The 14,137-nt window shown below is 50.3% G+C and overlaps 2 protein-coding genes across 3 annotated transcripts in view; one reads left to right on the top strand and one right to left on the bottom strand.

Moving 5' to 3' along the window:
- KCND3 (potassium voltage-gated channel subfamily D member 3) overlaps positions 1-1,376 on the top strand; it is an 88,505-nt gene extending 87,129 nt beyond the window's left edge. For both annotated transcript variants that reach the window (XM_030965705.1, XM_030965706.1), the window contains one exon: positions 1,187-1,376. In XM_030965705.1, coding sequence (XP_030821565.1) covers positions 1,187-1,376 — 190 coding nt within the window. The remainder of the gene's footprint in view (positions 1-1,186) is intronic.
- Positions 1,377-7,726: 6,350 nt separating this feature from the next.
- Positions 7,727-12,957, bottom strand: DDX20 (DEAD-box helicase 20). The gene is given in 13 exon segments (XM_030965681.1): positions 7,727-8,514; positions 8,560-8,942; positions 8,944-9,211; positions 9,555-9,656; positions 9,758-9,863; positions 10,271-10,353; positions 10,679-10,737; positions 10,985-11,123; positions 11,589-11,731; positions 11,813-11,927; positions 12,247-12,415; positions 12,597-12,691; positions 12,765-12,957. Coding segments are annotated over 13 exon segments (2,292 nt in total). The 5' UTR covers positions 12,949-12,957; the 3' UTR covers positions 7,727-8,068.
- Between the last annotated feature and the right edge of the window lie 1,180 nt (positions 12,958-14,137).

Below are 14,137 nucleotides of genomic sequence, written 5' to 3'. Positions count from 1 at the left end.
CACCATATAATTCCTGCAAATATTAAATTACTTTCTAAATCCCCCTCAGCCCATTAAGTTTTTTGTGCACCAGGGCTGGTTTTGAATGTCCCACTCCTGTTCTCCCCACTCCAATCAAAGGGACATACAACCCAAACAAAGCTGCCTTCAGGGCAGCAAGTGATTACTTGGTGCCAGAAGGGCATTTCAGAGCATGAGTTATGAATGAGTAAGCACAAAACAAGCCTCCAGCTATTTCAGTTTCAATATGACAATGTTTTAAACCAGCACCTGAAGCAGTAATTCAGGGGAATGTCAACTGTTCTGGCTGCTAAATCAGACGCTGGTGGTATTTTAAATGTCAACACTTATTTCACTTGCTTACCAAACTGGGCAAGGATGGGGAGAGGAAAAAAAGCTTTTCAGTTATTTTTTTGCGAGGAATGTGACCAGCTGGGTGTGCTGGTTACCACTGGCACAGCACGCAGGCCCTGGGGCTGCCCCACTCGAGGCATGGGGTGGGATCTGTCCCTGGATGTTTGGGGGATCAGAAACCATCCCTGGGTGAGTCACTCCGAGGGAACAGCAGCAGCAGCAGCTCCCGACTGGGAGCTTTCCATTCTGAAAGGACAGGCCTTGTGTGGAAAATGAACACGTTGGGCTGGTAATAGCAGACTCCTGTAGCTGTGCAGATGCACAGAAATCAACCTATCATTTTCCCCCTGTAATTAATTATAGGATGCAATTGATGCAGATCTAATAAGAATGCTCCCAGCTGTCACATCCTTGAAACTACTGCAGAGAGAAATAAAATAGAAAGGATCAAGGGACGGCGAATATGAAAGAGGTATTTGAAATGCAAGAAAGGCAACATCTTTCTCAGAAAGAACTACCTGTGCTCTGAAAAGATGCACTACACAGGCCAGTGTATTTAGATGTCCTTTCAAATAAACTAGAATTATGCAAGAAGGAAATGGAAACAGAGCAATTTGCCCTGTGAGAAGCTGTCTCCTAACCAGGGGGAACATTACCAGAGCTCAGTGTAATCTGTGTAGACATAAATGGTGCCTTGCAGGAACGGGGGATGTTTAAATGGAGCCTTTGAATATTTCAGCTGAATAAGATCCTGATTAAGAACCACAACCGTCCCCATCCTTTCTACCGCCTCATTTTGAGAAACAAGCCAAGCACTAAATTTGTTTTCCAGTCGCTCCAGCCTCAACATGAAGTCGGACGACGGGCTGAGGCCGAACTGCAAAGCCGGGCAGATCACCACGGCCATCATCAGCATCCCCACGCCGCCGGCGCTGACGCCCGAGGGCGAGAGCCGGCCCGGCCCGGGCAGCCCCGGGCCCGCCACGAACGTTCCCAACATCGTCAAGGTCTCGGCCTTGTGAGCCCAGCTCCGCGTTCCGCCGGGCACCGAGCGCCGGGCAGGACCGGGCACTGGCAGGACTGGGCACCGGGCAGGACTGGGCACCGGGCAGGACCGGGCACTGGCAGGACTGGGCACAGGGCACCGGGCAGAGCTGGGCACCGAGCGCCGGGCAGGACCAGGCACCAGGCAGGACTGGGCACCGGGCAGGACTGGGCACCGGGCAGAGCTGGGCACCAGGCAGAACTGGGCACCAGGCACTGAGGAAGGGCTGCAGCAGGAGCAGAGAGCCGCAGGCAGAGCCAGCTGTGCCAGCCAGCTGTGCCCCACACAGCCCGGCTGCTGTGCCCCTGCCAGCTGTGCCCTGCACAGCCCGGCCGCTGTGCCCAGCCAGCTGTGCCTGGCCAGCTGTGCCCTGCCCACTGTGCCCAGCCAGCTGTGCCCTGCACAGCCCGGCCAGCTGTGCCAGCTGTGCCCTGCACGGCCCGACAGCGCCGCACAGCTGGAGCTGGAGCTGGAGCAGGAGCCGGCCCGGCGGCAGAGCCACTGCAGAGAACGGAATCTAACACTGTGTATCGCAGCACCTTTTTAAAGGTTTTTAATGGATAATATTTATTCACGAGGAAATGACTGAAAAGGTGAAAAACAATAGATTTTGTGAATTTTTTTCTTTTTTTTCTCTTCATGGAGCAGATCCTTTAAACCAACCAAAATTTCACGTTTTTTTTTTCTTTTATAGGAAAAGATTTAGAGAGAAGAAGCCACCTGTCACAGCAGCCCCCTGCAGGGCTGTGTGTGTGAGTGTGAGTGGGCAGAGCCACAGAGGGCACGGCCCTGCCAGGGAGGTGCCCAGCCAGGTGTGCCAGCCCCCTGCACACACACACCCACACCCACGCCTCCCTCCCTGGATGCCATCCCCAATTTAGACTATTTTGTACCCGCCTTTCAGGTCAATACAGTGCAATTGCAAACTGTGTTTGTCTGCTAATTATTGTCTGTGGAAACATATTTGTGGAGAAAAACAAAAACAACAACAAAAAAAGAAGACAGGCTTTAGTAGAGTTTTAGTCCCACCTGGGTATCTGCTTTCTATTTTTGTTATCACTTACTTGTAAGAGTGTGACTAGACTACAGTTCTGTATTTTTTAAAAAGGAAAAAAAAAGGTAGGATTCTTTTTTAATACTGTGCACACAAATGGCAAAGAATGAAAGCACTGAACTTCATCGAGCGTTCCTGAGTCTACCAGAGGTTCCTTGTAATGTATGCCCATGCTTTTTACTTTTTACTTTTGGTTCCTATAGAGAAGTTCCTTTGCTAGCACTGGACGTGTAACCCGTTGTAAATAGTAGCCAAATAATGTCTGGATTTATACTTGATAATAATTAACCCCAGAGCCAAATATCTTGCATGGACAGAGAGGTGTTTGGCTTTTTCACAGGCTGAGGGCTCCAGTTGTCCCATCCATGGCTCCTGGGCTGCATCGATTTTGGGGATAGACAAGGTCAGCAATTTCAGTTCTCCAGGCCAGCACAGGATCTGCCTGGGAAGGGGGAGCAGGACTGGAGCTCGGGAACATTTGCTACCGTGTGGTACAGACAGCATTTTCTACTCACAGTTCTACACTTCGTTTGGGAAGAGTCTAATCATGAACTAACAGCTAACCAAAAACTGAGAACACTGTGTGGTACCCCAGGTACCTCAAACTGGGCCTGAGCCGTGCTCAGCGCTGGCACCTCCTCTGGCACCTTCCTAGGAAGGATTCCTCAAGGGAAATTCATGGCCTGAAACACAACTGCTCCCTCTTTCCTGCCCCTCTGCCCTCCTGGAGTGCCCTTTCCCAGGGGATCCAGGGAGGGCAGAGCGAGGAGCATCCCCCCTCCCTCCCTCCCCTGCCCCAGCCTGGCTGAGCCCTGCTCACACACAAACCTCCCAACCCTGTCCCCAACAGCCCGGAGGGAGCAGGGGAAGGTCCCAATCCCCTCCTGAGCAGGGATTTTACCAACTTCAGAGTGGAAGGAGCGGCTCAAAGAGTGATTGAGGCTGGCTCAGCAGAGGGATGATGTTTTTGTTTTAACATCTGTCATAACCTCTCCCGGTGTAATATTTATCTGCACATATACACACACATATAGCTAATTACAGACACATACATGTATAGATAATTAATGCTGATTACACATAGGAGCTGCACCCTGCTTTGGCAGCACTCCTGCTGTGCCTGAGCGATGGCTGCTGCATTAACTCAGTTAGAATCCTTCTAACCCTCCTTAGAATCCTCCAACATCCCAGGAACCCCAGGGCTATGGCTGAGCCTCCAGTAGCTGCACCAGCTTCCAGTCATTTATTCCAGGGCTGTAATATATTACCCAAAACTATGTTTAGTCCTGTTTTAAAAGATTAAAATGCTCTGCCTTTTGCTGCTTCCTGTAGGAGGTTATACTGCAGTTAATCTTCCCATTACTGAGGTTATTTTTGATGTTTTAAGTTGTGCTTTATTTTCATTAACTGTCATCATCTGAGCACCCCTGCCCTCCTAGATCAGAGGCCTTGCTCTCCACCACTTGCCACCTTTGCAGCCTCCTCTCCACTGGCACAGAGTGAGGGTGAAATGGCCCCGTGCTGACAGGGACAGGAATAAAAATTACAAAGAGTCAGGGATTCCCCAAGGATTCTTGGTGCTGCCTTTCTTATTCCTGATTCAGCGTGGAGTGCTGAACCAGGCACTCCACATCTCTGTATCTGTAAATAGCCCCGGTGGCAGCCCTCGCCCAAAGGGGCTTTTAATCACTGTCAGTCAGACTTTTTGGGAAAGGGAGTATAACACTCAATTTTAAGAGGTTAAAAAGAAGGAGGAAAACCAGTTCCAGGAGTTTCTGGCTGGCTGCTTGGGCTCTGATTGCCACGGCCTCTGTTTTCTTCCACAAATCAGGAATTGTTATCCTCGCTGGGAACCACGGCTCTGCCCCTGCCACAAACAGGGCAGGTGCTGCCCACGCTGTCAGTTCCTCAGCACAGGCTCTCAGGGGATAAAAACACATGGAATTAAGGAAGTCTGAGCCTAGAGAAACAGGGCTAAAAGTATTTTTAGTGGAGGCATTAGCTCTCTTTATCCTCTGAAGTCGCCCAAGTAAAGCTTCTGAAAGCACCTGTGGAAAACTTGGGTTTACCCCAGTAGAGAACTGTGCACCTCTGGGGGCTGCAGGGACAGGGATCCATCCCCACTGGGCTCCATCCTGGAAGGACTGGGATCCATCCCCACAGGGATCTATCCCCACAGTGACAGGTCCTCCCTAGACAGGAAAACCACCCCACAACAGTCCTCCCACACCCCAGACTGGGATCCATCCCCACAGGGATCTATCCCCACAGGGACAGGGATCCATCCCTGCCAGGACAGGAAAGGGATCCATCCCCACAGGGACAGGGATCCATCCCCACATGGGATCCATCCCCACAGGGACAGGGCAGGCTCTGGAACAGCCCCATGAGCCCCAGAACATCAGTGCTGTGCTGGCACTTCAGCTCCAAGCCTTTCCCCTCCTCTCGTTCCTTGTGACTTTTTATAGTTTTAGAGATGCTCCTTTAGAAGAGGTAAAAATGGATTCTTTGTACAAAAAGCAATGGGAAGGGCATTATTTTTTCAGATTTTCCTAAAGCAATATAAAAATATCAAAGGAGCAACTCCCTTTTCTGAGCATTTCATTTCCTTTCCAAAGCTTTTTCTGAAGGAGAAATATTTTCACTGATTTTCAGCCTATGGTATCAATAGATTTCCTCTCTTCTCATCTGGCATTGAGCTGCTAACAGGATTCACACCCAGCTGGCAGCAAATGATGAAAAATACTGTCACACATAGGCTTTGACTTCCATTGACCCTTTCTAAAAACCACCTTTTGCTTTCGGTTTCCTTGAAAAGACAACCTAAGTAACACACATGGCTTTAGGGCAGAATAAACCTCATGGATAATCCAAAATACATCTTTCTTTAATTGGCAAGAAAGACCTAATTTAATCAATGCCACTTGTTTGACCTAAACCTGTTGCTAATGCACCTGTACTGTAACCCAGCATTTGTCATTCTAGTCTAGACAGCTCAAGGTGTGTGCATGAAAATCAGATTAATACCAGCAAACGAATGCAAATTTCCTTCAAGGGTTTGCTTTTTTAAGTAAAGAGGTTGCAAACATGTTGCATCTTACATGTATTGTAAAGAAAACCCAGGAAATTAAAAATCACATTTAATTTATGTGTTGCTACATCCCTTGGACTTTGTACAATTTAATCTGTTGGACTAAGGCAGAGTTACAGTCAGCACTCGTGGAGAGCTGGTGAACATCAGCAGCTTTGAACCACAACTTAATTCTGCTTTTAAAGTTGGGTGAATAAAACACCTTTCCCACATCTCTCACCCATCCAGTCCATCTCAATATTTTATTTTAGAACACTTGTTTTTCTCCAACACTTGGAGCCAACGGCAGTAGATCCATGGGTTTAGAGCCCGAGTTTTTAGGCTTTGTATTTGCCAAAAACGCTGTCCATGGTGATTTTCTAAAAGTGTCAGAGCAAAGGGAAGGCAGTGAACATCAGGAGCTGACCATCAGCACCTGGGCTCTGCTCCTGAGCTCCTGAGCAATCACTAAGTGACCTCGAAGAAGTCATTTCACCTCTCTGGCAATCCTGTAGAGCAAGGAGCACCTCCTCTCGCACCAAGTGCAGCTCAGCTCCTGACACCCAAAATGCCACAGGGAATTCTGGAGACAGAGCCAGAGCTGCTGCTCCCGTTCGGGGGCAGAACCTGTGCCACAAATGCTTCAGGTGGAACAAAGAGCAGGTGACAGAGAGCTTGTGAAAGTCCCTCCTCCCGTTCCCAGTCAGGTCTGTCCCTCTGTGTGCGTCCGTGTGTCCCTCCCCTCCCTGGGTTAACCCAGTGCTGCTCCAGAGCCGTGGCTGGGGAAGGTCCCCAGCACACCCAGCGCTCCTCCCCACTCTTCAACCACCACTGGGAGCTCCCAGGGGCTCCTCGGACCAAGCAAGTCTCTAAAAACGGTGTGATGGTCTATTTTTGATAAACCAGTACGGCATTCCAATGCAATGGTGTTTTCTTTAGGAGTTCTATGTTGTAAGAAGCTCTCAACCTGATTCTTTTCTATTTTCATACTTTAAATGGGCTTTGCTTTACAAATGTCAGAGGACAGATACGAAATGTACTGGACACAACTGCAGGTAGCTTCATTTGAGAACAACTTTCTAGAAGAACCAAGTTTCCTGTTGTCTTCTTTTGGAATTGTAGTGCATATGTTGAAACTTGTATATCATTTACAGTATTGAGTCTTGTGCCACTGCTGTACCTGATGTATCCAATCCGGATTAAACAGAGTATGTGCCACAAATACCAACAGCATGCTGTCATTTCTTCTCCAAACCTTCTGGGAGGCTCTTCTGGAGAACTTTGGGTGTTGACCTAGGCCACTGGAGTTGCATTTAGATACTCATTAACTCTTCCCGAAGCAATCATTGAGGAAATCAGTGAGATGTCACAGGACAGCAATAATGCAGACACTGAAGTGCATCTCTTACAGGGTCCCCTCTGTGAATGTTACAAGCTGCAAAAATTCATCTTGGAAACACGATCATGCTGTCTTGGCCTTTTCCAACTATGCAAAGGGGAACCCCCTCCCTGGAGTCACTTGTGACACAAAGGGAGTAAGGCAGGAACTAAGCACAGAAAGAAAAACTTTCAAAATTAGTGCAGTGGCAACCCAAGGTCAGCACCCCGAGCCAGCCAGCACTCCCATCTTTTCCTGCCCCAGGACAGCTCTGTACAAGCCAAACAGGAAATATCAATTAGTTTTAGCACTAATGGGTAATTCCATGTCTAATTAAAGCTTTCCTGTAAGTGTGGGAAGTCTGATACTGTTGCACCCAGAGGGACAGACCAATTATGATTGCTGCACATTTTCTACATAACTAAATCTTCCACCACACAGCCTGCTGCACACCTTGCTATAGAAATGTTATTTATACAGTGTTAATTAACTGGATTTAATTTAGCAATGCAGGCATTGAGATGCTCCTTTCACTCTGCCACTTCACTGGGATATAATCAGTGCCTGGTGTTTACCAAGAGAATCAGGGAAAAGGGGATGATCACCAACTTGGAACAGACCATGGGGCCTCACAGGGAATTCAGCTCCACCCAACAGCCACAGGGAAGGCAAGAGGGGGGGCAGGGCCTGGCACAGGATGGGGCAGCTGTGGCTGCCCCTGGATCCCTGGCAGTGCCCAGGCCAGACTGGACAGGGCTGGGAGCTCCTGGGACAGGGGAAGGGGTCCCTGCCATGGCAGGGGTGGAACAAGGTGAACTTTAAGGTCCCTTCCCACCCAAACCACCCTGGGATTTCATGAAATACAACTGGGATTGTTCTGTATTTTCTGCCATTTGTTATGTGGGAATGACTGCCTTTTATCATCCTGTTTTTAACTTTGGATTGTAAAGATTCCAAGTGAGCATCCAGCTGTCTTTCCTTTCCTTTTATTAACAAACTGTAACACCATCACTGGACTTGTGTAAAACATTTACCAGACACAGCTGCTTATAAAAAGACACCATTTTCTCCATCTCAAACAACATCTGTCCCTTGTCAGTGTCCCTTAGAGCAGCCCTGCTGTCACAGCCCTGTCCAGGCCTGGTCCCAAGCAGCAGCACCAGGACATCAGTCCCCATCTCTCAGCAGCTCCTGGAGATAGACTGAGTTGGTGTGGTAGGCACTGAAGCAGCTCAGGTGCCAGTAGCTCCTGCTGTAGTGGGACAGTGCTGAGCAGTAGCTCTGCCAGGCCTCGTAGTAGCACCTCCAGTAGCGCTCAGAGCTCCAGCCCTGGTGAGCAGCATCCTCCCAGGAGCTGCAGCTCTGCTCCTCCTCAGCTCTGCTCGTGGCAGGACTGCAGAACTGATGCTTGTGGCTTTTCTTGGGTTTAGCATTTTGTTTGGGGACCTTCTTTGTCACTTCCTTTTGCCTTGGGCTGTGGGATGGCTCCCGAGGCTTCTCTGGTGTGGGACAGAAACCTGGGGGGCCCCGGCGTGCTGGGGGCACAGGGTTTGGCTCCTGTGTGTCTGAAAAGGCCTCAGAGCAGGAGTTGTTGGCCCTGCTGTTCAAGGAACCCCTGGAGCTCCCTGAGCCATTACTGGCCCTGCTGTTCAAGGAACCCCTGGAGCTCCCTGAGCCATCGCTGTCAGCAGACACATCCTCGTCTGCTGCTGTCTCTGGCTGATGTTCCATCTCTTCCCACTCCACATCCCCATTTCTGGGCAGCCCACGCTGCTCTCCTGGGCCTGAGTAACTTCTTAAAATCTCCACTTCCCTCTCTGACCCTTCTTTAATGAAATAATCATAATCTTCAACAAAATCTGAGAAGCTCCAGGGACTGGTGAGTTGGGTTTTGAAAGAAGACAAGCATGGAATTTTGGGAAGATTTTTTTTTAAGGCCTCCTCATCTGGAGCCTGAGTGCTGTGTTGTCCATCCATCCTGGAGATGGGTTTGACTTGGTTCCTCTGTTCTGTGTGACAGCTGGAAGTCTGGGGGTGTTCTATTTTTCTCTACCTTTGCAGGATTTGTGCACTTTTTCATCTGTTTTTGCTTCGGAGTCTTTTTTGGCCTTTCTACAGAAGAACTATCCCTTGGAAGATTAGAGGGAGGCTGAGGAATGTCTGGAAAGCCATTCTGGACAGGCTGCAGCACTGGCTGCTCTGGTTTAGGACACACAGTGTCACAGTTCACCACAGGACCCGGGGGTATTGCAGGTTTAACTTCCACCTGCCCATGCTCAAACTGCTCCATCATTCCAGGGGGGATTGGCTCTGCACAGAAGAGAAACAAGCAGCACTCAGTCAAGGGCATCCTTCCCTCTGGAGCTCACACCAGTACCCAAGAGAAGCTTCTCAAAACTGCATGCCAGACATCACGTGAGGGCCACAAACCAACCCCTTCAATTCTCAGGAGAGTTTAAAGAGCCACAGCATTTCCTTCATGGGAAGCACCAAAGGCTGCTCAAGACAAACACTACATGCCCTGTCAGGAGCTGAGTGTGAAGAAAATGGACTAAAAGCAAAGCAGCCCCAACAGAGAAGCCACACACCAGCCCCCTGGGCTTGTCTGAAGCTCTGACCAACAGGAAACCACCAGGCCCAGCACAGAGCTCACCTGGCAGAGGAAGAAGCTGCAGGTTGCACTTCTGAGCAATTTTCATCATGGTGTTCTCCTCCTCCCCACGGCAGCAGTAGGTCACAGCCAGCCCCAAGGTGCCTGTGGGACAGAGCAGAGTTAACTGCAGGTCAGGCCCAGCAGGGTCAGGCCCAGCAGAGCTCAGGGCTCAGCCCAGCCCAGCCCAGCAGAGCCCAGCCCACCGAAGCGCCCGGCGCGGCCGATGCGGTGCATGTAGGTCTCCCAGTCCAGGGGCACATCCAGGTTGATGACCAGGTTCACCTTCTCAGCATCAATTCCACGAGATGTCTGCAGCAAGGGAGGAGGAGAAAAGGGCAGTGAGAGCTTAGGCACTCCACAGAGCTTGCTTTTAGCTGCAGAGCAACAGATAATTTGGGTTGACAATTGACAACTATTTTTGGGCCAGATCACAGAATGGGTTAGGTTGGACGGGCCCTAGAAGTATCCCCTCATTCCAGCCCCAGCCACAGGCAGGCAGATGAGGAATGGGGTGATGTCTAAGCTCCACTGTGACAATAAGTCACAGTCCATGGTGCTTGATCAGCACATTTATGTTCTCTCCAATTCCAATCCAAATCTAATCCTCTGAAGTAACTTTATGTGCAATACTCCCGCATGCTGTAAAATTTGCAGAGCAGTTAATAAATTTGAAATGGAATCTGTAAGAAGCTTGTTTGAAAGCAGTAAAACCTCACCAAGTCTGTGGAAATCAGAACTCTGCAGTGGAATTGCTTTAATTTAGCCATGGCATCAAGTCGCTGATTTTGATTCATGTTGCCTAGGAAGATGAAAATTAGAAGCAGGTTACATTCTTCATGGTTATGGCACTCACATTCTAGAAAACGCTGCTTTGTTTCATCAGAAATAAGTCAGCTCCAAATGAGTAAAGAAGGAACAAACAAAACTGGAAAACTCAGGTCACTCATCACAAAAATAATCCTTCTCCTTGCAGACTGAGTCTCAAAAGACCTATGAAGATTCAAATGCTATTCTCAGCCATTTAACCAGAGGCCCTGCAAGGCAAGACTTAAGACATGTTTTCCTATTTTAGGTCACATTTATGCACAATTTCAGTGGAATCAGGAAACTGTGAATGGATTTACCTGAAATGCACTCGGCAGGGAAGCCTCTGGATGTCAGGATTTCAGCCAGATGTTGAGCCCTGAGGGAACACACAAACACACTGAAAACTGGAATAAAACCCCAGGCCTAACAACACCTGCCAGTCCTTGGGTCATTCTCTACAGCCAGGGAGTGCATTCTGATATTTTCAGTATTTCACACTGCATTCCTCAGGCTGTATTTCAGAGCTGAGGTTTGCAGACTGCTCTGACACCTCACAGGTCCCATAAATGCATCCATGGCTGGACATCACAAACTTTGTCCAGGTGTTATTGCAATTCTATTACCTGCTGTGCAAATTTGAGAAGACTAAGGCTTGGTTGAAAGGAATCTTGCTGAACAGCTCCTGCAGGTGCTGGGTTTTTTCCTCAAAGGTTTTATGTGGGAGTGGATGGGAATCCACGATTTTGTAGTACTGCTTCAGCCCTGAGCAGGAAACCAAAACAACAGATTAGGGATGCCATAAAAACATGCACAGAGTTCTGTAAACATGTGATACTGCAGCTGAAGGGAAACTGCAAACAGACACACTGGAGAGCCTCCAGCAGAAGTTTTTCTTAAAAGGCTGAAATTTTTTGAATGGATAGAAAAAGCAGAGCATTCCATTTGTCACTGGTATTTTAAAAATACAGAATTACAGACTGGTTTGGGTTGGAAAGGCCTTTAAAGACCTTCTCATTCCACTTCAACATTCACTACCTCAACACTGGGACTCAATATTCATAAACTGAGTAACAGGCAAATTCCTAGAAAAATTCATAGAATTATTATCATTCATAAAGTCATAGAAATAATGAAAAATCATGCATTCTAAAGGCACATGTTTTGGCTTTAGTGTCCCCCTCCTGATCCATTGCTGACCATGCCACTGTAAGTGCTTTAAGTGCTTACCAAGAAGGGCTGGGTCCGTGGGGTTCAGCCTGACAAACGTGGGCTCCCTCATGTACCTGGTGAGAGCAGCAGCCAGGGACTCGGGGTAGGTGGCTGACACCGCCAGCATCTGCTTATTGACAGGCAGGGAGGAGTAGATCCAGCTGGGAGACACAACCAGGGCAGTCACTCACACGAGGGCAGCTGATGTAACCACACAGCCACCGGGGAGGGCTCAGCCTTACTTGACCTGCTCCTGGAAGCTGCCCTCCTCCAGCAGCTTGTCTGCCTCGTCCAGCACCAGGAGCCTCACGCTGGCCGTGTTCAGGTAGTCCAGCTCGATCAGCTGCTTGATCCGCCCTGCAGGGGGGGACAGCGAAAACAGCTGCGAAAACATCACCCAAACACCCCATCAATCAGCTTTTTAAAGTATTCTTGAACTGCCTCTGAGGCTGTGTCCTATTCATGACAACAAGCACAGGTCTGCGGGGGGGAACAGCGAAAACAGCTCCAAAAACGTCACCCCAAATACTCTAACAATGAACTTTTAAAGTATTCTTTAACCTCTGAGGCTGTGCCCTATTAATGACAGCAAGCTCAGCCAACCCAGCGTCCCCGGGCCTGGTTATTGAACCGTGCAGGGTCACGGGGAGCCAAAGCACAGCAAAGCTGCTCCTACCTGGGGAGCCCACAGCGATGTGGCACTTCTTCAGCCTGCTTCTGTCCTGGCTCAGAGGAGTGCCCCCGATGAACACATGGCACTCCAAGCCTTCCATTTTTATGCCGATCGTCGTGATCACGGCGTGGATCTGCACCGCGATCTCCCTCGTGGGAGCCAGGATCAGGATCTGCGCGGGACAAGGGTTAAACGGGAGGCTCAGAGCCGCAGGAGGGCGCTGAGAGCGCGGTGGTTTAAACCAACGGCGGTGGTTTAACCAAACGGCGGTGATTTGAACCAACCGCGGTGACCCACGGCGCTCCGTGCCGTTCCCCACGGAGCGGTTCCCTCTCCCACAGCCCACAGCTCACCTGCGTGGCGGGGCTCTCCAGCAGCACGGCGTCCAGGGCGATGGTGGCGAACACGCAGGTCTTGCCGGTGCCGGACTTGGCCTGCACGATGAGATCTGCAAAGAGCGGCCGCGGCGGTCAGGGCAGCCCCGGGACAGCCCCGGAGCAGCCCCCGGCCCGCCCGCTCACCCAGCCCGCAGCGCCCCAGCGGGATGGCCTTCAGCTGCACCGGGGACGGCCGATGGAAGCCGGCCGCCTCCAGCCCCGCCAGCACGGGCGGCGACAGCAGCAGAGAGCCGAAGTCGGAGGGGCCGCCGGGCAGCAGCACGTCCCGGGTGCGGAACCGGGCCGCCGCCTCCGTGGGCGCCGCCATCTTGGCGGGGCGGGCGGGCGAGTCTCGCGAGAGCTGCCGTGATCCCGTGGCGGGCGAGCGCCGCCAGGGGGCGCCGTGCAGGGCACATGGCGGCGGCTCCCCCTCAGGGCGGGCACGGAGTGGGCACGGTTCGGACGGGCCGGGCCCGGCGGGCTCGGAACAACGGCGGAACAGCCCCAAATCGCCGCTGTGTGCAGTCCCTGCCCCTGCACAGACACCCCAAACCCCATCCTGTGCCCGGCAGCGCTGTCCGAACGCCCCCTGAGCGCCGGCAGCCCTGAGGCCGTGCCCATCTCCGAGCAGAGCACACAGCTCACAGAACACGCGATTTAGGAGCCTACAGAGAATTCCTACAAAAAAAAAAAAATAACAGCACAGTATTCACTCAGAAAAGGGCAAATGTGTTAATCTGTGTGTGCGTTACTTGCTACCCTCTGTAGGCCACTTATTTGAAATCGTGGGTGGGTTTATGAATATCAGCTTTTATGGTAGCGCCTCAGAGGCTCAGGACATGCAGCTTGCATTCATTGCAAGGGGATTTGGAAAACCTCCACAGTGGCTTCTACTGTACAAGCACATACACTGTGCCATTATTCTTACAGTGCTGGGCAGCCAAAATGAATTTTAATGGCTTTGGTATCACAGGCTTGGTCACGTCTTTGAAATTCCCCATGTCTATATTCCTGGTGGGGGAGAAAAGTCTGTCAGATTCTGTTCAGTTGTGTTTTATTGTGATATTTTCCTGTGAATATCTGAGCAGCAAACATTTAACCCTGCAGGACAAAGAGCAGTTCCAGTTTGGAGAGCACATCTGCTGGCTGGGGCTGTGCCCCAGAGCACAGGTAACAGGATCTACAGACATGCCGCTGTTCCAATCATTTTTTAATTTTTAAGTGGATATTCTCATTGGTCCTCAAGGGGAGTCTCCAACATGAGACAATTGTCTCAGGGTAAATCTGGGAAAGGAGACAGACAAAGACACCTGGACATAACAAACATTTGATTAAATAGAGCCTTTCATAACCCTTTTAAATTGATGTGATTTGAACAGACAAGAAAGAGCAGTGAGGAGGGACTGTTCCCAGGGGGGAAGGGCAGCGAGGAGGTGACAAAACAGCCCCCAAGAGCCATTGCAGGAACTGCTGCCCTCTCTGTTTCTCTCACTTATTCCTTTTCTCCCCAGGTTTCA

The sequence above is a fragment of the Camarhynchus parvulus genome, chromosome 26 (genome assembly GCF_901933205.1).
Source record: "Camarhynchus parvulus chromosome 26, STF_HiC, whole genome shotgun sequence".
NCBI lineage: Eukaryota > Metazoa > Chordata > Aves > Passeriformes > Thraupidae > Camarhynchus > Camarhynchus parvulus.
Note: the sequence above shows the minus strand (reverse complement) of the source record. Positions and strands in the feature narration are given on the sequence as shown.